This window comes from Hylobates moloch, unplaced genomic scaffold (genome assembly GCF_009828535.3).
Source record: "Hylobates moloch isolate HMO894 unplaced genomic scaffold, HMol_V3 SCAFFOLD_12, whole genome shotgun sequence".
NCBI lineage: Eukaryota > Metazoa > Chordata > Mammalia > Primates > Hylobatidae > Hylobates > Hylobates moloch.
In genome coordinates, this window is record NW_026652287.1 from 82,342,021 (window position 1) to 82,364,794 (window position 22,774).

Sequence of the window (22,774 nt, forward strand, 5' to 3'; positions counted from 1 at the left end):
TGTTACTGCAGCCTGAGAAAACTAATATAAAAATTATCGTTGTGTATTGCGGTATAGAGAAGATATCCTAGAGAAAGAGTATAGTTAGGGGAAGAGTATAGGTAGTGCAAGGGTTACAAATTGGCTATCACTGACAGAGGGTGCTCACAGACTAATTTTGGGCAATTTGGGCAGTTTTATTATGCCCACCTTGTGCTGTAAAAAGCAGTAGGACCCAGCAGATGTGGTACTTGGTTACCATACAAATAGGTTTATACCTATTACATCCTACCTACCACTGTATACATGTGTTTAACCACTGCAGGCATTTGAGTTTTTGAGCCTTTGTTCAAAGAAAGTATTAAAGGGATGTGGAGAGTGGCAAGAGAAAACCACAGGAACATTTCGTAGGCAGATAGGATGTAATGAGTCAGCAAGGGAGTATAAAGAGAATTAAGGCCACAAATAAGAAAGAATGGTATTGTGGAAGCCAGATGAAGAGATTGTTTAATGAATGGGGTATCAAGAGTTTCCAGAAATCTGCAGTATTTTTTAACCCATTGTGTTTGTTCTCATAGATTACACTGTTGAGGGAAACAAGAGCTGCTGCTGACATGGTTAATGTGTGTGTTTTAGAAAGATAATATTGCTCTTAGTATAGAGGATGGGCAAGAAGACCAAAACAAAGCGACAAAAGATTTAATGAGTAGGTATTGCATTACCAAGTTAGTAGCTAATGAAGACTGAATATGGAAAAGAAGTATAATTAAGAGGATGTATGTATAAGAATTTAGAATAATGGAAAATGTTTCTAAAGTTCAAGCTTGTTTAATTAAGTGGATAATGATATTAACACAAGAAGGAATATCTAGTACAGTCTCTAAAATTAAGAGATTATTGTTTCTAAAGCTTGCAAGAAATACTAAGAAATGGGAGAGAAAACAAGAGACTTCATCTATTTCAAAATTATGGAAGTGAGGCTAGGGGAAACAATTTGATTCACTGATAAAGGGTGATTAATGCTCAATTTGATTAGATTTGAATATGGGTATATGAACGCAAAGAGAAGACTGATACATAAAAGTAGAAATGGTGAACTCTAACTTTGATTCAGGTCATATGAGGGAGCTTCAGTCCTCACTGCAGACAGAATGAAACTAATGAAACAGATTCTGAAGATAATATTGAGGATCTACATAAAAGGCTTTGTTTGACTTTGAGGGTTTGCTGCCTCCTTATCAGTTGTTTGCACTTAACTCCATTAGATAAAGAGCAAAGGTGTGAGGCCACTGTGATCTCAACCACAGAGGAAACTGTTACCCAGATTCAGAAAACTTCAAGATGGTTATGTAACCGCGTGGTGTCCGGAGGGGTGATGTGTTTTCATATAGCTTTGAGCCAAGGCTGGCAGTTCCTGTAAACTGCAGTTGTAGCTTAAAGTTCCCAGGTGTTTTGGATAGGAATTCAGGGAGCCAGGTGCATCAAGTAAGACTGCCCTTCTGTCCTTCATACGTCGTTAAATATTTAAGAGGGAGCTCTCTTACACACGGGTTGAGTACCCTCTGTCAGCCTTCGTTGTGGTGGTAAATAGTAGCTTTATGAGTTCTAAGGGAGACCATAACCCTCCTTCAGCCTTATAATCTTCATCAGCGCAAGTCAGGAAACATATTTGAAGTAAGACCATCTTTTATTATGCTCCACTTCTCTAAAGACAGCCCCATGGGCTCCAGGTGTGATGGCTCCCTTGCTGGCTTCCATCTGTATCACCTGGAAACAAGAGGGATCCCAGGAATCCTGTGTTTCTCTGCCCATATCTTCCCTTTATCACCAGAAGTCATTTGGGAAGCCCAGAACTCTGTTCCCATGGAAAAATTTTCACCGCATCTTCCCTCTACCACAACACTTACAGCTTCACCACTTTGTCTCTAGAACTCTGAGAACTAATCCCATCATGCCTTTTATCCCTATTCATATTAGGTACCACGAGAGCCTGAGGACTCACAGCTCATTTCTTATTTCTAGGACCCTAATCAAAGGTATCTCCATAAGCCCTTGGTTTTGACTAAGTATCCCATTTTCTGGAATTCACAGTCAGTCATTATCAAAATTGCCTATATATATTGCCTATTCTCTGAAAGTTTCTTTATTTTCCTACCTAATCACAACCTAGCTCTTGTAATGAAGCACACTGCCTATACTCCTCAAGCAGTGGATTTCTCCCCCACATTCTTTGTATGGAATAAGCCTCCATACTTCTCGTTGCTAATTGTAGACTGTGTGTGTTATCTAATGTTGTGTAAGAAATCACCCCAAAACTCAATGGCTTATAGCCACAACAATTATTTAGTATCTTTCATAGTTTCTGTGGGTCAAAAATTTGGGAGTATACTTGGCTATGGGTTTCTTGTATTAGATTTTTCCTTCTAATAATATACCCTTTCCGGTGTAGTGTATTTTTCATATATGTTGTACCCCTTTCAATCTAATGTTAAGTAGTATTTTTTCTAGCCCAAGTTTTCTTTAGATTATCACTGAGGGAAGACCTCTCTCCCTGTTCTCAGGAAAGTACACAAGCTTTTTTCCTGGCAGCCTAAGGTAAATTGCAGAGCAGTGATGGTCCACTAATTATACCTTTCATTACAAATCAATTTTTTTGGATTCTTTTCATAATTCTGCACTACGTTGACTTTCCTCTCTTTTTCTTCCAGTGTTACAAATTTGTTTGTTTGTAGGTATTTGGTTAGTATATTAGAAGGGGTTAAAAAATTGCTAGTCAATTATTTTAAGTTGTAATATATTCTCTGTTTTGGAGAGTAACTATATCCTACTGGAAGCTCAGTTTTTAAATTTTTGTTTCATATTTCATTAAATCTTCCTCTCATCCTTATGGCATGCTTCTTTATTAGATTTAAATCTCTGCTCAAATAGCACACCCTCAGAAAAAGACTTCTGTGTTAATTAGAACAGAGATGTTTTATGGGTATTCCTGAGATATTGTTTCCCTTGTTCCCTGGGTTTTGCCTGTGACCACAATCATCATCTGTTTATTCTAGTGTGATATACAAATTTTGCTATATTCCAAGAGTGCTGAGCTATAAAAAGTTTGGCAAACATTAAGATGAAGATTTAAATGTAAAATAGATTTAGGACCAAAGTAACAGTGACTTAAACAAGACACAGGGACATTTATATTTCAATTCAGAGGTCAACAAGTAGAGCTGCGCTAGAAGCTCTGTACCAAAAAGTCTTATAGGAACTGAAGGTTCTTCTGTTTTGTTGCTCTACTCTCTGCTGCTCTTGTTTGCGTGGTCTTAGTTTGCTTGGCACCACGAACACATTCCAGACAGAAAAGAAATTAAATAAGCAGGTAGGGGTAGAAAGTGTGGGTGAAAGAACATACTCCCCCCATCCCTTTTAAGTACATGACCTGGAATTTGCGCACATAATTTCTGCCCACATTCAGTTGGCCACAACCTAATCATATAGCTATCCTAGTAGCTGCATGGAAATCTGAGAATTGCAGCCTCTAATCTCAACAGTTGAGTTCTCTGTTACTACTAGGAACAAGGAGAGAATGGATGGGTAAAGGGAGGAGTAGCTGTTTTATTGGTTAGTAATAAACCAGTTTGAATAAAATAGCACACCCCCGTCTTTCTAGCCCTTTACTTTTTACAGTGAGATCTGTATTTCTCTTTTTATTTGTCAGGAAAAAAATAAAATACTTATTGTAACCCTTTCATTTAGCAATAATCATGTCTCACTTAAATCATAAAGGCTTCAGTAAAACCCAAACCAGTCTTTGAAGTCATCTTGGAAATAGAAGAAGTAGCCCAGAGTCCCTAGGACCTGGATAGGCTGCAAAGGCTCTATAAGTCCTATGCAATTGTAAGTGAAATTGTTTGTTAATGTATGTTTATATAGCATGAGTGTTTAAGAACATGAGTTCTGGATTCAGATTGCCTGAGTTTAAATTCCAGCTCTCCCTTGTGCTTGATTTGTAAGTAAGGCAGTTGACTTAACCTGTCTGTCTGTGCTCAGTTTCCCTATTTGGAATATGAGAATAATAGTATACCTACTTCACAGAATTGTTCTAGGAACTGAAGCTAGTTAATACATTTAAAGGACTTACAATAGTGTCTCAATGTTAAGTGCTGTGTAAATACTAGCATTTTTATTGATACATAATATTTGTACATATTTACAGGGTATATGTGATATTTTGATAAATGCACAGAATGTGTAATGATCAAGCCTGGGTATTCAGGATATCCATCACTTCAAGCATTTATCATTTCTGTGTATTGGGAACATTTCAAATCTCTTCTAGCTGTTTTTAAATATACAATATATTGTTGTTAACTATAGCCACCTTACTGTGCTATCGAATATTAAGACTTATTTCTTCAATCCAGTTGTATGTTTGTACCAATTAATCTACCTCTCTTCATCTACCTCTCCCCACAGCACATATACCCCTCCCAGCCTCTGGTAACTGTCATTCTACTCCTTATCTCCATGAGATAATATTTTTAGCTCTCACATATGAGTGAGAATGTGCGATATTTGCCTTTCTGTGCCTGGCTTATTTCACTTAACACAGTGACTTCTATTTCTACCCATATTGCTGCAAATGTAGGATTTCTTTTTTTTGACCAAATAATACTCTATTGTGTATATATATACCACATTTTCCTTACTTATATCTATTCATCTGTTGATGGATACTTAGGATGATTTCATATCTTTGCTACTGTGAATAGTGCTGCAATAAACATGTTGTAGATATCCTTTTGAGATAATTGATTATTTTCCTTTGGATAAATATCCAGTAATGGAATTTCTGGCTTGTATGTATGGTAGTTCTGTTTTTGTTTTTTTGAGAAACCTCCATGCTGTTTTTCATATGGCTACATGATTTGCATTTCTCTGATGATTAGTGATGTTCAGCATTTTTTCATACACCTGTTGGCCATTTATATGCCAACTTTTCAGAAATGTCTGTTCAGATCCTTTGGCTACATTTTAAGTGGATTAGTTGTTTTGCTGTTGAGTTGTTTATTTGTATTATTATTTATATTCCTAGGGAGGATGGTCCATATTTTCCATCTGATTATCAGTAGGGTCTGTTATAAATTTTTATTTAATACCTGAACATCTGGATAGGCTATGATTGTAACATCTTTCATAGGCTATGGTTGTAAAATTCAAACTTGTTCTCTTTTAATCAAAAGTCATCCGATCCCTCATGGTACAGAAGTTTATTTGGGGGAATGTATCCCAATTACATTTTCTTACAAAGCACCTTTTTGTTTTTATTTTATTTTACTTTTTATAATATAATATAAATTAATATTTATGTTTATCTCAACTTTTTTAAAATTGTCACTGGGTTTGTTTTAAATAAAATTTTCCAGGTCTTAATTTAAAATAGAAATTGCTTTCTTTTTCTTTTCAAAAACCCTGTGGAACTAATAGTTCTACATCAGAAATTTTAACATCACCAAGTTGCATGTGTAACTCTGTACGTTGAGCAGTAGATATGTGATTAAGTAATGAACATTGATTTTTGTTTTTGTTGTAAAACATAGGTGCAATTGAGCTGAATTGGGTCATAGTTGAAAATATTATAATCTGTTAATATAATGAAGGAATAAGAGCCTGTACAGCTGTTCTTTTTCTGAAAGGGGAACATAGTGGCTAAAAGAAAAAATCTGATGCTTCAACATTGTTAGGAATGAATTTATATTGTTCTATAATAAATTGCCAAATGTCACATTTGATAAATCATTTTTAAAAAGTCAGGTCAGCAATAAATTTTCAATATCTCATTACTTATCTCATATAGTTATATTGAATATCAAGAGTATTTGCATTTTAAATTGCTAAATCTTAGAGAAATTGTTTTGGCAAATTGGTTGGTACCAGACTTGGAATTTAAACACAAAGCAGCTGTGTTGAGCAAATACCATTTTCATAACATTTGTATGCTTTCAAGTAACAAACTGGAATGAACTGTTAAACATCACCATTTCCATGTTTAACTACTGTTTTTACTTTCTCAATGACTGATTTGTTTTCTTGGTAGATTATTTATTTTAACTGAAAAAGGAAGAATTTTATTTAAATAATCTGTATTTTTCCCCCATCTGCAGAACGTACTCAGGAAAAGTGGGGATTTCCAATGTGCCACTATTTAAAGGAAGAGAGATGGTGCTGTGGTCGTAATGCCAGAATGTCAGCATGTTTGGTATGGTTATATTTTTTCCTGGAGTAACAGCTTTATCCAGATGTTGTAGAATTTATTATTTTTGGCTAGTATCATGCATTCAATGCCAAATTTTGCAGAACATCCTCATTAATGCTTTTGTGCATTGGAAATTATAAGAAAAAAATGACTTGCCCTTTAAACAATATCCACTCTACATGCAGTGTCATGATAAAATTATATAGAAGTATTTTAATTATTATATAAAATATAATGTAAAGTGTTCAATACTTTATCCAATGCTTTGTGGTTTGTGTTTCTTCCTGGCAGATCATTTGGTTTCCTAAATTTTTATAGAATAGGAAAAATATTAAGCTAATTGAGATATTAAGTAACTATCTAATTAAATAAAATATTTATTGTGCTGCATTTGACTAGTGCCCTCAGACCTAGAACACTCTAGCCCATAATGTTCTCTGTTCATGGCACTATGTCAGTTTACAAAGAAATGAGTTAAATAATGTAAGTGATTTTTGTGTTATCAGAAAATTAAAATACTGCAGCTATGTAGAATTAATAAATTTAGAGATCTAAAGAACAACATAAGGACTATAGTTAATATTGTATTATATACTGGAAATCTTCTGAGAGTAGATTTTAGGTGCTCTTACTGCACACACACACAAACGGTAATTATGTAAGATGGTGGATATGTTATTAATAAATTGCTTACCTATTATAATCATTTCACTAGATATAGATGCTGCTCAGCTTATGATGGGGTTATGTCCCAATAAACCCTTCATACGTTGAAACTACAGACAGAAATGCACTTAATACACCTAACTTACCAAATATCATAGCGTAACTTAGCCTACTTTAAACATGGTCAGAACATTTAAACATTAACCTACAGTTGGGTAAAATCGTCTAACACAAAGCCTGTTTTATAATAAAGTGCTGAATATCTCATGCAATTTATTGAAAACTGTATGGAAAGTGAAAAATAGAATGGTTGTGTGAGTATTCAAATTATAGTATCTACTGAATGCATATCACTTTTGCACTACTGCAAAGTTGAAAGTTGGGAACTGTCTATATATATATATATAAACATGTTGTACACTTTAAATTTATGCAATAAAATCTTTGACAAAGTAAAATAAAATAAATTACAGTTGATTAAATAATATGTTTAATGTCCAACTGCAAGATAAACTAATTCTTTTAGGACCCATTATTTCTATGCCTGTTACGTAGCAATATAAGAAATAGTGTGCCAGTGTTCTAAGTTATATACTAGAATTATCTTAGAAATGTATTTATGCTAACATAATAATTTCCTTTGGTAGTCCCACTTAAACTACTTTTCTGGAAATTTGTCTTGTTCTCTCACTCTCTAGTAAATGGTACTTGTTCAAGGTCTTGTTAGAATGACAGGTTCTTCTTGGGATAACTTGAGCATCAAAATGCTTATAGCCAGTGTTATACCCTTGATGCAAGAAATTGAAATAGTCTTTATAAAGTGAATGTAGCCTCAGAGAAAAGACCTCAAGATATTGGCATCAGGGATTTCACAATGTAACAAGATAGATCTATCCCCCTGTGGTGAGACCCACAACTAACAGTCCTCACTCATAAGCAAAAGACTTTTAATCAGATTTATGTTATCCTCATTTTAATTATTAACAGAAAGCCAAGAGTCAATACATATCTAAGGGAAGTCTAACAAAAAAAAAAAAAAAGAGATTAGATTTAAAAAAAGAAAAAGCATCTGGGAAGAAATGTAGACTATCTAAAGGAAAAGAACTATGTAATATCCCTTAGAAAGACAAAAGAATATATTGTATCCATAAAAAAGAATTATTTCTATTAAAATAAACATTCAGAGAACCAAAGCAAATACTTTGGAAAATAAATTCTGTAAATATAGAATTAGCAGACCATGCTGGCCTTAACTTGCCCTGATCAATGTCAGCTGCCCATGGAATGCCCTTCTCCTTAGCTCCATCCCAACCCATGTCCACCTTGTCTTATTTTTTGATTCCAAAGTAATGTTGGAAAATCTAAGGAATAATTCTTTTAATATATCTTATTTTATTGCCTTTTGCTCCATAACTGACATTTTTGAAAAATATTCAAAGCTTAGGTGGTCTTCTTTAAAGAAAAAAAAAAGATACTTTGCTGGGTTTTCTGGGGAATGCTTTCAGATAAACAGTTAAGGATACTAACCAGACACAAAATATTAATTAAATTAGAGCAATATCATTAGCATACGTTAAGCCTGATAAAACTTCTAAATTATTCCAGACCAGTATGAAATGAATGCTTGGTATGTTTTCTTCATCCTCTTTGTTCATTGTTCAAGAACAGTGTTAATGTTTGCAAAACACTTTTTAATCACCTATCTGATTACCTTTTATTATGTAATCACAATTTATTATTTCTATTTCTAAATTAAGCTCATCGGCAACACATACCAAAAGCAGTCTTGGGGTATATGATATTTTTATGGACACCAAATCACCTCTTTTTAAATAGCCTATTTTTTTAAATTCAGTTTGGCCTTTAGGAAAATTTATAAGAAAAATCTAATCTGAAATTAGCACAAGGAGTACCATAAATGAAAACTCATTGTTATCTTCAAGGATAAATCTGTTCTGGACCTGTTGCTGTTTAACATAATATGAAAATTATGTAATAGCTGTCTCCTGTATTCATGACATTCTACTTGGCTGTAGATGTTCAGTGAAAGTATCCTTCAAGTAAATGGGAATATTACGTTCTTTTTCTTCAAACCATTTCTGCGAAGCCAGTTTTCATGCAATGAACTCTTTTTCCCACTAACTCCACATAGTGTGAGGGCATGATAAACCAGGATTCAAATAACAAGTTTTTAGTTCTTGCTCAGTTCTTTGCTAACTAGCTATGCAATTTGAGGAAAGTTACTTATCTTGATAGTGATCTTGTATATCTACAAAAATTACTCTTATACTTACAAAAAGATATTGTAAATTATCTTTTTATTTTTAAAGTGTGTGATTTAGCTATATGTAAACAGTTTCATTTATGAAAATATAAAAACCTGAAGCAAATATGGGTATTTTAAATTTGAGTATCAAGTATATGCACATCTCTTATACATTTATTACTTTTCTGTGTTTGAAATGTTTCCTAATTTAAACTTTTTAAAATAAAATTTAGCTAAAAATTATATATATTTGGAAATATATCTAAAAACTCAAAGTTTCAGAAGACTGTATTCCATATTTAAATTATGACAAATCTTTCATATATTTTGAATTATGAGTATTTATTATAAATGTTAGGAAATATTTTGTAAAAAAATTTTGGATTTTAAATAAATATAAATGTAAAAACCGGTATATATAAAATTGTAAAAATACGTGTTACTTTCTCTTCTACCTGGCACTTGATCATATGTGAACTTGATTTGAATTTGTAGATCACACAGACCAAAAATACATATAGGTTTCCAAAATAAGTTTTTAATTATAATTTGGATTTTTTTATTCACTAAAAGATGAAATCATATGTTTATTAAAATTATGAGAAAATATGTTAAAATATATAAATATATCTATGTCTGTATATGTGCATAATAATAGTGTTGGATTTATTTGATTGTTTTAGCTACACTAAAAATGAACCAAGACTATGTGATTTCATTTCTTTCCTGTTTTCTAATTCCTTCTGAAATTCAAGGACTGTGTATAATTAGAATTGACATTCAAGGATATGTGTTTGTGTATATGACACACATCCATTATAAATTAGCTCTAAATTACACAAGCATACTAGTTAACATTCTTTAATGATATTAACACTGTTAAGTGCATAAACTTACATATTATCACATAATTAATCTTTCTAAATGTCAGTTTTACAAACTGTTATACAGTGTGTTTATAAATCTTATAAGATAAGACTCAATATATCAGCAATCTGTCTTGTTTTTTTCCCTTTAAGGCATTGGAGCGGGTTGCAGCTGGCCAAGGGGTAAGTGAGAGTGTTAACTGATGAACATGACAGTTTTTCTCTCAAGTACTCTTCATACTTGACCTGCTGATGAACTTAAAACCTAATGGAATTTAATAAATATCTTGTCCCAGATGCATATTCAAATTTGTGCATTTTTTGTAGGTTTACTTTAAAAGCGAAATGAACTTTTCAGAACTTTTGAGCTTTTAGGAAAATTTCTGCCTTATGCTCTTATACTACTCATTTCTTCGTATTATACTAAACAGTCTATAAATATTTCTGAAGAATGCTGTTGTTCACAATTAGGTTTTTATGTGCTTAGTTCAAGCAAAGATAACCTATATTATTGAGTACTGTATTTTAAATATAGTCCAAAACACATACTTCAGTTGTTTGATAAATTTTTTCTTTACTGACTTGATTAACCATTAGTTGCAGTAGGCAAATGGGTTTGCACTTAGAGATAGAGGTTAAATATAATCCCCCAAATATCCATGTAATTGTCTTATCCTTTACCTTGTGTTCAGGAAACATTCAGATTTTTTTAAGAGTTTTTGGACCCTTTCATAAAATTTTTAAATTTAACCTAAAGTTTAGAAATCTTTCTTTTGCTTTTGTTCAAGGAACATTAATGTGTCAGTTTGAATTGTTAAAAAATAATAATTTAAAAAATAATTTTAATAACAAGTATCATTTACTGAGTGATTACTCTGGGCCAGGAACATTGTTAAGCATTTTGTATGTAATTATGTTTTTAATATATTCACTGTGCCTATCTTAAAATTGATAAAATCTGATTCTTTTGAAGGCATTAGCGTTAGGATAATCATTTGAGTTTGGGGACTTTAAGTGTGTGGGACTTTAGTTACAAACTGCTGGTTTGCATTATGTCTTTATCACTTACTAGTTAATGACCTTGGACACATGTCATAATTTCTCTGTAGCTTAATTTCTTTATCTGTAAAATAGGGGAAAAAAGAGGAGTGATAATAATACCTTCCTATAGGGTTGTTAGGATGAAGTGAATGAAAAATGTACAGTGCTTAAAACAATGTCTAACACATAGTAAGTGCTCAGTAAATGTCAACTGTTGTTCCTGTTATAGATAATTAATAATTATGATCATGAAAATAATAGCTAAATTTGACACAGAGCTTACCAAAGTACTATTTAAAGATCTTCTCATTGAGATAATAAATACATAGTACTATATAGTATGTACTCTTATTATCCCATGATACACATGAAGAGACTGTAAGGTAACAAAGACTGAGACTTGAATCTCTGAGTCTGCAGTTCAAGCTCTTAACTACTATACTACATATCAACTTAATGGTTTTCTAGAGGTCTGGGGAAAAAAAGAGAGCTTTTCTCATAATACTCTAATGCATTCATGTGGCGTTTTTTAATTTTACAAGTGTTTGCTCATACTTACACTCAATCTTATCAGTTGGGTATTATCCTAAACCTGCATGAGAATGATATATAGCAAAAGTTTAATAGTGTGTTCTAGTTCCCTTAATTAATTGCAGAGCCCTGACTTCCAACTCAGCGCCCTTTCCACTAGACCTGTAAAATGCATGTCTGATACACATGCTTTAAGGGTATACACTTTGTGTTCCCTCCCATTTTAAAAATGCATTAAAATGTTAAGTTAATGTATCACTTAAGGGAAATAAAGTAAACTCTGAGCCACATCCAGTTTATTCTTGGAATAGTCAGGCACAGACTGTTCAGGAGATATTGATTCCCTTTCCACTTACCCATCTGTATTTACCAGGATAGATAGTCCAACTTAGTTATTCCAGGAATGCACATTTGAAGGCATATTATAACCTCTTCCCTTTGTCTTAGGAAACAGCTGTAAAGCTCTTATTTACTCAGAGTAACTTGAGAATGAGGACTTATTCTGTTCTGCTGTATTTTTCTGTGCGTTCAGTTTTTTATGTTGTCTTGTTTAAAATGAACTTCTTGTTCTATTTTGTTGTATTTTACAATCATTTTAATAAAAATATAAGTACATATTTATTTCAAAGTTATCTTGATACCATTTAATGTAATTTGTTCAAAGGCATGAGAAAGAAGAGATTTTAACTATTTTTAGAAGTTTCATATAAAATTAAACTTACCTATTATAGCTAGTCAAACAAAAAATTAAGAACTTTGTAAGCCATTTATAGTACTAATATTTCAATTCATGCAATAGTAGATTTGCCAAAGTGACTTTGAATTTCAATAAAATGTTATAAGAATAGGTATTAATATTGAAAATGCATTTCAACATTTTTATGAGATAAATGAAAGGATTTTTAAGGAAGTGGCGGACAGACGATAAAATAGAGATTTTGGTGCTGTAGAAAAGAGTTATTCAAGATGAGAAAATCTCAAGTGGAAAATATATCCAGAGATTAAGAAATTCTAAATGAAATGTTTTGGTGTAATTTTTAAGGAAAGTTAAGTTTTGAAATCCATAGTTTTTGTCTCAAGGCATTTGTGACAAATTTGGAAAGAGATTTTATATAAGAATTGTGCCTTTGAAAAGTTACAAATTTTAGTGTGGGCACTCAAACATGTATATGAGTCTACCTTCAGTGAATTATTTTAGCAGTTATTTGGGGACTGTGATATTTGTAACAGCATCCCCACTATTCCTACTTTCCAGTGGTAGAACCTGTATTCTTTCACAGTGCTCTAAGAGTCTACAAGTCTGATGTTCTCTAGTGGCTTCAGAGGGCAGTGCCATCAGGGGAAGATGTAAGGAAAATGATTGACCCTCAGCTCACAACTTTTAGTTTTTGTAGTCTCAGCAGCACAGTATGAGAAGTTAATGTTAAATGAGGGAGAGGGGCAGTAGAGTAGGTTTTCTGCCTGAGCACGAAAAATTTATTTTGCTATAAACTCCATCTGAATTCAAACATATTTATTCTAGTTGAAAACGTGAAAATGACAGTTTTGGACTCCAAAGGATAATAAAAGTTACAAAAGGATAACTCCATGGATATACACATTTCACTGAATTATATCTTTAAAACTTTACCAGTCATTGGACAGTTTTCAGTTTTACCTTATTTGACTTCTTAAAAGCATTCCGTATTGTTGACCTCCTTCTATTCTTACTCATTTAAAAAAAAAATAATAACTGCATGCGAGCTGGGTTGTTGTTGCTGACATTATTTTGTGTTGGATGTTCCTATACTATCAATATCGAGATCTGTGGGGATGTGCATAGGGTTTTGGTGACTTTTGTAGTTTCTTAGTTCGAGTAATTCTGTTGCTGCAGTGAAGTGCTCTTTTATAAATAGTAATGTTTTACCTTCTGCTCTTTTGAAACAATCATGCTTCATTGGAGCCCTTCTCTTCAGCTATTGCTTCTTTCCATTCAAAAACCTTTGAACCTTTATGGGACATCTCGCATATCTCTTTCTGCAAGAAGTGAAGCGTTGTCAACGTGCAATCTCTTATCCTATGTTCTTTCCAAGGCTGTACTTTTCAACTCTGTAGTAACCAATACTGTCTTTCAGACCTCAGACAAATCTTTATATTTCTTTACTTAGGGTAGTATCTTTCTTTCTTGGTGTGACTCCTAGCTGTTAGTATCTTTATTCCACCTCCATTAAGACAAATCTACATTCTCTTCTTTTTCACACATATCCTTCCTGACTCTTAAATGCTCCAGAGCTGACTTGGTTGGTCTTGAAAGTATTTCTCATTTTTAACTGATAAGGACTCTATTTGGGCATTAGCTTATTGTTCATTGATTATAACTTTTCTTTCTTATTCACTACTGTTTCTTTTATGGTTTCTTTTTTTTTTTTTTTTTTTTCAGAATTACTTTCACAATGAGAATTAGCCTCAGGGTAACACTTTCACTTGTAATGGAAAAATTATAAAGTCATCCTCTGTGTTTAGCAACAAAGGTTTCTGACATTCACGTATGGTTCCAACATTCTTGTATTTGTTTTATTTCTGTTTTTTTTTTGTTTCTTGTGCTTATATATGTCTACATTTTTTTCAGCTGCCTACTGAATCACTCTTCTATCGTGCTGTTCTTCAGGATATTATTAAAGATTGTTATGGCATCACCAAATGGTATGAGGATTTTATTTTAATAAGAATAACTATGTTATATTGTAAGTAAAGTGACTTTTCGTCTTCAGGTGAATTTATGCAGGTCACTGTTATTAGTAGAAGCAACTTTGAATTTGAGCATAATGTCAATAACAAGTACACAACTGTATCTTAGGTTAATTATCATTAAAGTGGGGGCTCTAATGATTCCTTCTTGTCCTGAAAGCTTGTTGTAATGATAAAATAATCCATGTAAAATGTACTTTAGAATTTTTGAAGTATTAAAATATTAAGTAGTTCAGTGACAATATTATATGAGCAAGAGTCATATTTAGAATGTTTCACATCCAGTACAGCATAAACACTTAACTCTAATTAGAACATAATATTGATCATAAACAACTATTATAGCCCTTCAGGTCTCTGCCAGTAGAATACTAGCACTACATATGTTTTGTTTTGTTCCTGTTGCCCCTAAATAGTGCACTATTTATATAGAGAAGCAAGGGGTAGGAGAATTTTTTTCATAATATTGGTTCAACAACTGTTGTATTCAAGCATACATTTGTAATTCTGGCAGGTTTTATGAATGTTCTCTTGCTAATTACAATTTTAGGATTCTGATAGTTATTTGGTATAATAGGATTATTCTGCAAATTAAAATAAGGTAATTTTCAGGTTCTCAAAAATCAATTCACATTTATTAAAAGATATAAAAGGGATTTTTAGATTAGCTATTATTTCTCTGTAAGAAAAAATATCCACTTTTTACTCATAGAAGTTACTACATACAAGTACCTACACAGACTGTTTTCAATTGTCATTCCTACGTAGATAACTCCCAAATCTGTATCTCAGTCTCTGTTCTCTTTTCCATATCATCAAAATGTCTAAAACTGAATTTTTCATGTGCTCCTGAAAACTAGTTCCTTCTCTTATATTTACCCCAAGATGCTAACCTTCTTGAAAAAAGCCATAAAATTGTGCAAATTCATGTCAACTCAAATATTTACTACCTGCTTTCTTTAAAGACCTCAAATCTGTTCATGTGTTTGTTATTTTCTTTATGACTTCTTAAATTTGTTTCTGTTCTTTTCTAAACCTTTCTTCTCACTTAAAAACTCAATACTTTCCAATGCTCCACATTCCTGCCTTCCTTTAGTATTTAGAAGATCGCTCGTATTTATTAGAGGACTTTTCTTCCTGAGCCCCATTGACCTTTCAGTCACATTTGACCATGTCGGTGATTGTTTTTTCTCTAAAATATCTTCCTCATTATCTTCCATTATTCTGTATTCTCTGAGTTTCATTTTCCTACTCTGAGCGCTCATCTGTTTTCTTCACAGTTGCTTAATTATTACTCCATCCCCTAGGTATATCTAGCCATTCTTTAATGTTTTATATTTTCTCTTTCTCTTAGGATCCTTACTACAAATGACTCTTGAAATATGTAACTAGCTCCCACCTCTTTTTCAGAAGTCTACATCCACTTTCTCATTTTCATCTGAATAACTTCACTTAAGTACGTCACAAATACATCAGTCAGCTACATCCAAAACCAATGTTCTCTTCCCACCAATTCTATTCTTTTCTTCTTTCTCTTGACTTCTAACAAACAGGTGTTATTTCTGGAAATGGCATGACCGTTATCAAACATTAGAAGTCTAGAAATGATACTTGATTCTACTTTTACCATCAGACCACATAATTAGTTATCAAGATTTGTACATGTTATTTTTTTTTTAACCCAGCAGTTATTTATTGTGTGACAGACAACATGTTAGGTCCTGGGGATTCTGGATGCATATGTAACGGTTTCCACACAAGAGCAATTTATGTTCTAGTCAGGATGGCCTATGTGAAAACCAAACAGAATGATTGAAGCCTGCTTTCAATAACAGACTAAATAATTAGGACTAACCTCACTTCTGAGGAAACAAAACAATGCCAGAGATGTGTGTGCACATGCATGTGTGTGTTTAAATTTGTTTTTAATTGGTTTGAGAACATCAGAGACCTAATGAAGTAGTTAAGAATTGTAGGACAAAAATCAAAGAGGAAATGGGATTTCAAGAGAAGTAAGCCCAGCTTTTATGGCTGCACTTTTCCCAGAAGCATCTGTCAGTTCTGGAATAGGCAACTGTCCTCCCATCAACAGAGAGGGTGAGCACAGCTTTCAACAGAAAGACGGTTCTAGTAAAACAAAAGTTAGAGTTCATGGTCTGGTGAGGACTCGGGAGCAAGCCAAGTAAACCACTCATACTTTGAGTTAGGTCCCTAAAGATTCATACTGTAAGAGTAAGAGTGAACTAGAACAGTCCTGAAATGAGTAAAGCCCCATTTTGAATTATCTCAAGCTGCGATTAAAGTATTTCTGATTATTGCTTCTGCTAGCTGCCTACAAGAAATAAATTCCCTCTGGACAAAATAATGTAAATCTAAGCCTCAAATTATCACTGACATCTTATATATATATAGTACCTTACAAAACCAATCCAAAATAACCAGCTATGTGATGAAACAAGACTACATGACCAAAATCCAAGATAAACTACAGTCAACAGAAATGTACCTTTAGAAAAGCCAGAGAAAGGCTTAAAATAACTATACTTGAGAGAGTTCACCTCTGGAAATATAGAATAGATGTACTTTTCTCTATTTTTCCTGCTAAGTACAACTAAATCCCCTGAACATTATATATAAAATGAATACAAAAAGACAAAAAGTAAAGAGAATAGAGCAGACTGGCTAGGGGTTTCCGGACCGAAGGAACAGCACAGTATGAGTCCCCTGGGTTTTCTTTTTGTTTCATATAGCCCAGGATTGGAGTTGAAAAAGGTAGTAATCCAGAACCACCAATAGGCACAGAAAAAAAAAAGACATTTCTAATGAAAACTGAAAGACCAGGAAGCGGGCAGGCCTAGAAAAACTTTTATGCATAACTGCCATACTATAGCAAACACACACACACACACACGCAAACACAGAAAAACCTGTGGCTCCACTCTCACCTATGCCAACAAAGGCCAAGTACAGAGCCTACACTTTCATCCTTGCCAGGCTGTAATGAAACTCCCTTATAACCCCTTTGTGGAGGTATTAGATAAGGCTGAGTAGGAAACTAGGACTTGTATCCAACTGTGATAACAATTAACGCAATACCACTACCACAGTGTCATAGAGACCATGTGAAAGGCCTGCACTTCCTATCCACCCAGCCATATGACACCCCTCCTTTTCCCCACTAGGGTGGTTGGTATCAAGGAAGGCCTAGTAGAGAGTCAGGACTTTCACCATCACTCAGCAGTAACTAGGTAACCCCTATCAGGGTGTCAGTGGAGATAACATGGGAATCTGGAAGTCCCAGCAATAACAAAGACCTTTAATAATCAATAGAAGCTGGCTTACCTTTACACAAAGGCTTGTACAGAAATGTTTATAGCAGCTTTATTCCTGGTCACCCAAACTGAAAACTACCCAGATGTCCTTCAGTGAGTGAGTATTTTAGCAAACTGTAATAATCCATACCATGAAATACTAAGCAATAAAACAAAAAATATTGTGGATACACACAACAACCTGAGTGAATCTCCAGAGAATTATACTGAATGAATAGAAGCCAATCCCAAAAGGTTGTATACTGTGTGATTCTATTTATTTACATTCTTGAAATGACAAAATTATAGAATGGCAAGGTATTAGTGGTTGCTGAGGTAGGAAAAGAGGGTGGAGTAGGCAGGAAGTGCATATGGCTGTAAAACAGCATATCCTTGTGGTGATAGAAGTGTTCTGTATCTTGGCTGCATCCACATCAGTATCCTGAATGTTACTGTCATGAGACATTGTGGAAATCCAGATGAAGAGTACACCAATCTTTATTCTTTCCTATAGCTGTATGTGATTTTATAATTATCTTAAAATTAAAAGTTTAATTTAAAGAACTATGCTCAATATGCACATTGAAATAAAATATTTTTTGTCAGAGAACCAAAACATTAAAAAAACAAATGAAAATTCTAGAACTGAACAAGAAAATGACTAAAATCAAGAAATCTATTGATAGTCTTAACAGCACTTTAGACACAGCTAAAGAAATAATTAATGAACTGAAAAACAGATCAGAAGAAAATATCTACAATGAGGCATCAAAAACAAAAAGCTAGAGAATAGAAAACAAAGACTAAGAGGTATGTGGAATACAGGGAATAGGTTTCATGTACATGTTAACTGCAGTCTGAGAAGAAGATGAGACAGTGAATGGAGCAATAGCAATATTAAGAATCTTTCAATCCTGACAAAAAGATATCAATCTTAACATTTGGGAAGTACACAAATCTTATGGTGAAGTAAAAGGAAAACAAGTTCTAGACACATAAGAGTAAAATTGCTGAAAACGAAGACAAAGGGAAAAATCTTAAAGCAGCCAGAGGTGAGCGGAGTGAAGGAGGGAAGCAGACTACCCCCAAAGGAACTAAATTAGTCTGCCAGCTGAATTCTCAGCATAAACAGTGGAAGCTAGAAGTTAGTGATATCTTCAAAGTGCTGAAAGAAAGTAGCCTAGAGCCTACACAGCCTGTCTGAAAATACACTGTCAGAGGAGACAAAAAAAAAAAAAAGAAAAAGAAAAAAGAATGCAGAAAATAACCTCAAAAGAGTAAATTTAAGTCATGGCATTAGTCCATTTCTATGTGGCTATAAAGGAATAACAAAGGCTGAGTAATTTATAAGGAAAAGAGGTTTATTTGGCTCACAGTTAAGCAGACTATACAAGAAGAATGGTCCCAACATCTCCTTGGCTTATGGAGAGGGCCTCAGCTGCTTTCATTCATGACAGAAGGCAAAGTATAGACAGCATGTGCAGAAACCACATGGCAAGAGAGGAAGCAAAAGAGAGGGGCGTTGCCAAGGCTCTTTTTAACAACCAGGTCTTGTGGAAACTAACAGAGCAAGAACTCACTCACTATCCCCCCACCCAGGAGGGCAATAACTTATTCATGAAAGATCTGTCCCTATGGCCTAAACTTTTCCCATTAGGCCCCACCTCCAACATCTCCAACACTGAGGATCAAATTTCAACATGAGGTTTGGAAGGGTTAAATACTCAGACTATAGCAGCCTTCAAAATGGAGTTGAAAAAGTGTAAAGGATAGAGAGCTTATTCAAGGAAATAATACAGAAAACTTTTAAACTCAGAAAATGATACAAATACTTCAATGTAGGAAAGTTAAAGCCTTTTGAACTCAACCCAAAGAAGACTACTCTAAGACATATAATAATCAAAATCTCAAAAGTAAAAGACAAAGAAAGGATCAAAAAAGCAGCAAGGGAAAAGCAGCTCTAATTCATCTGGCAACAGACTTCTCAGTGGAAAATTGAGGCCAGGAGGAAGTGGGAGGACATTCAAAGTGCCAAAGAAACTGTCAACCAGTAATATGGTGGCCAGCAAAGCCACCTTTCAAATATGAAGGGAGATACTTTCCCAGATAAACAGAAGCTGAAGAAATTTATTACCACCAGAGGTGTCTTACAGGACATGCTAAAGGGAGTTCTTCAGTCGGAAAGAGAAGGATGCTAACATGCAACAGGAAAATCAGCTGAAGGTATAAAACTCATTGGTAAAAGTCAGTACACAGACAAAAATTCAGAAGACTCTTAATACTGTAAATGTGGTATGCACGCAATTCATTTCCCTGGTATAAAGACAAAAAGACATATATCAAAAATAATAACATTTGTTAAGAGATAGGCATAAAAAAGTAAACAGACATCAAAAAGTCAAAATGTGGGGTGATGGAGTTATAGAGGTTTTTTTAGCTTTTTTGTAGTAACAAAATGGCAGTAGTAATTCCTTACCAATCAATAGCATTGAAAGTAAATTGACAAAATTATTAAAAGATATAAAGTAGCTAAATAGATCAGAAAAACAAGACCCAGCTATTATTATATGCTACCTATAGGAAGCTCACTACACCTATAAAGACAACACACATAGACCAAAAGTACAGAGATGGAAGAAAGATACTCCATTCAAATGGAAACCAAAGAAGAACAGGTATTGCTATATACAATTACCCTGGAACAACACAGAGTTGAATATACCAGACTCTATAGGATTCAGCAAAAGAAATATTAAGAGCAAAGTATATAACACGTACATCAAAAAAAGTAGAAAAACTTGAGATAAACGACCTAATAGTATACCTCCAGGAACTAGAAAAGCAAAACCCAAGTGCGAGTCCACTTATATGCAGTATTTTTTTAATAAGTACATTGGAAAATATATTTGAGACTTCTGACAATTGAATAAACTCGTACACAAACCATGTAGCCTAAAAATATCAACAAATTTAAAAAATGAGGTCTATCTTGAATGCATAAAATATATGCATATTGTTTATCATTTGCTACCATAAAATACAAATCTATAAGAGTCAAAATTTATATAAAAACTTATGCACACAAACACAGACCATATGTGGCACTATTCACAGTCAAGAGAAATGTAAACTAATATAAGTATGAAATATTAAATCATAACCACATTAAATTAGCTATAGTATATAGTGTAATAATTTTATAGCCACCTCTTATTGGCATTGTATTGAGCTCAAGTGTGTGAGTATTCGTTTAAAACACTTTGTGTTGCAAATCTCTGGAGCAATTTGTTTCTTCAATGAATTGTTTATCACAGTAAAAAGTGATCTCTCACAGTTCTTGTCTATTTTTCATTGTCTTTAGGGCAGTACCATAAACCTTGAATAACAATACCATGATACCCATATTAAGTGCTACTAGTGATCCTGGAAGTGCTCCCGATATGCAAAGTCATGACATTACAAGAAAAAGTTGATTTGCTTGATAGGTACCATAGATGGAGGTCTGCAGCTGTGGTTGCCCACCATTTCAAGATAAATGAATCCAGCATAAGGGCTACTGTAAAAAGAGAAAAAGAAATTCCTAACACCTTTGCTCCAGCTATAACAGTTTGTGCAAAAAGCTTGTACTTTCTGTGAAATACAAATATGTTTTAATTGCCTATGATATCGGTAAAGCTTCCGGTCAAAAGTACACTAGTAGTAGTTAAATTTTGGAGTAGTCAGCAGTTACATGCAAATTTTTTACTGCACAGGATGTCAGCACCCCTAATCCCCATGTTGTTTAAGTGTCAACTATACTTACATCACATAAAATAGACTTCAAGCCAAAAGAGACAAAGAGGGTCATTATATCATGCTAAGCAGATAAGTTCAGCAGGATATAACAATTGTAAATGTATATGCACCCAGCACCAGAGCATGAAAATATATAAAGCAAATATTAATAGATCTAAAGGGAGTGATAGATTGCACTGCAATAATAATAGGGGACCTGAACACCCCACTTTTAGTAATGTACCGATTAACCAGACAGAAATATAACAAAGAAACTTTGTGTTAAACTACACTGTAGAATAACTGAACCTAACTGACATTTACAGGACATTTCATCCAATTGCTGCAGCATATATATTCTTTTCATCAGCACATGGATCATTACCCAGGATCATATGTTAGCCACAAAACAAGTCTCAACCAATTCAAAAAAGTAGAAATCATATCATTTCTGACTACTATGGAATAAACCTAGAAATCAATAACAAGAGAACCTTTGGAAACTGTACAAATACATGGAAATTAAACGACATGACCCTGAATGACCAACGGGTCAATTAAGAAGTTAAAAAGGAAATTTTAAAATTTTTTTTTTTTTTTTTGAGACAGAGTCTCGCTCTGTCGCCCAGGCTGGAGTGCAGTGGCACAATCTTGGCTCACTGCAACCTCCACTTCACGGATTCAAGCTATTCTCCTGCCTCAGCCTCCCTCGTAGCCGGGATTACCGGTGTACGCTACCACACCTGGCTAAGTTTTGTACTTTTAGTAGAGACGGGGTTTCACTATGTTGGCCAGGCTGGTCTTGAACTCCTGACCTCAGATGATCCGCCTGAGGGCCTCGACCTCCCAAAGTGCTGGGATTACAGGCATGAGCCACCACGTCCGGCCTTAAAATTTCTTGAAACAAATGAAAATGAAGACAACATACCAGACTGTATAGGATTCAGCAAAAGAAACCTTAAGAGCAAAGTATATAGCAATAAACACCTACATCAAAAAAGTAGAAAAACTTGAAATAAATGACCTAATAATATACCTCAAGGAACTAGAAAAGCAAAAACCAAATCCAAAATTCTAAAGAAAGAAATAATAAAGATCAGAGCATAAATAAATAAAATTGAGACTGAAAAAAACCCACGGAAGATCAATAAAATGAAAACAAGTTAGCATTATCTAATAAAATGGAAAATATATATACATGTCTCAGCAGTTTTACACCTAAGTATATATATTAGACAAAGTCTTATATGTATGCTTCTAGAAACTTTTACAAGAATGATCAATAGCAGCAATGTTTATAAGAGCAAAAATCCAGAAACAAAAAACTCATTAATAGAAGAATGGATAAATTGTATTACATTCATGTATA

At 33.7% G+C, this 22,774-nt stretch overlaps 1 protein-coding gene across 2 annotated transcripts in view; it reads left to right on the forward strand.

Moving 5' to 3' along the window:
- METTL25 (methyltransferase like 25) overlaps window positions 1-22,774 on the forward strand; it is a 123,086-nt gene that overhangs the window by 68,271 nt on the left and 32,041 nt on the right. The window contains exons 6-8 of one of the 2 annotated variants that reach the window (XM_032170853.2): window positions 6,132-6,226; window positions 10,175-10,204; window positions 14,202-14,275. In XM_032170853.2, coding sequence (XP_032026744.1) covers window positions 6,132-6,226; window positions 10,175-10,204; window positions 14,202-14,275 — 199 coding nt within the window. The remainder of the gene's footprint in view (window positions 1-6,131; window positions 6,227-10,174; window positions 10,205-14,201; window positions 14,276-22,774) is intronic. The other variant, XM_058425235.1, reaches the window with a different exon arrangement.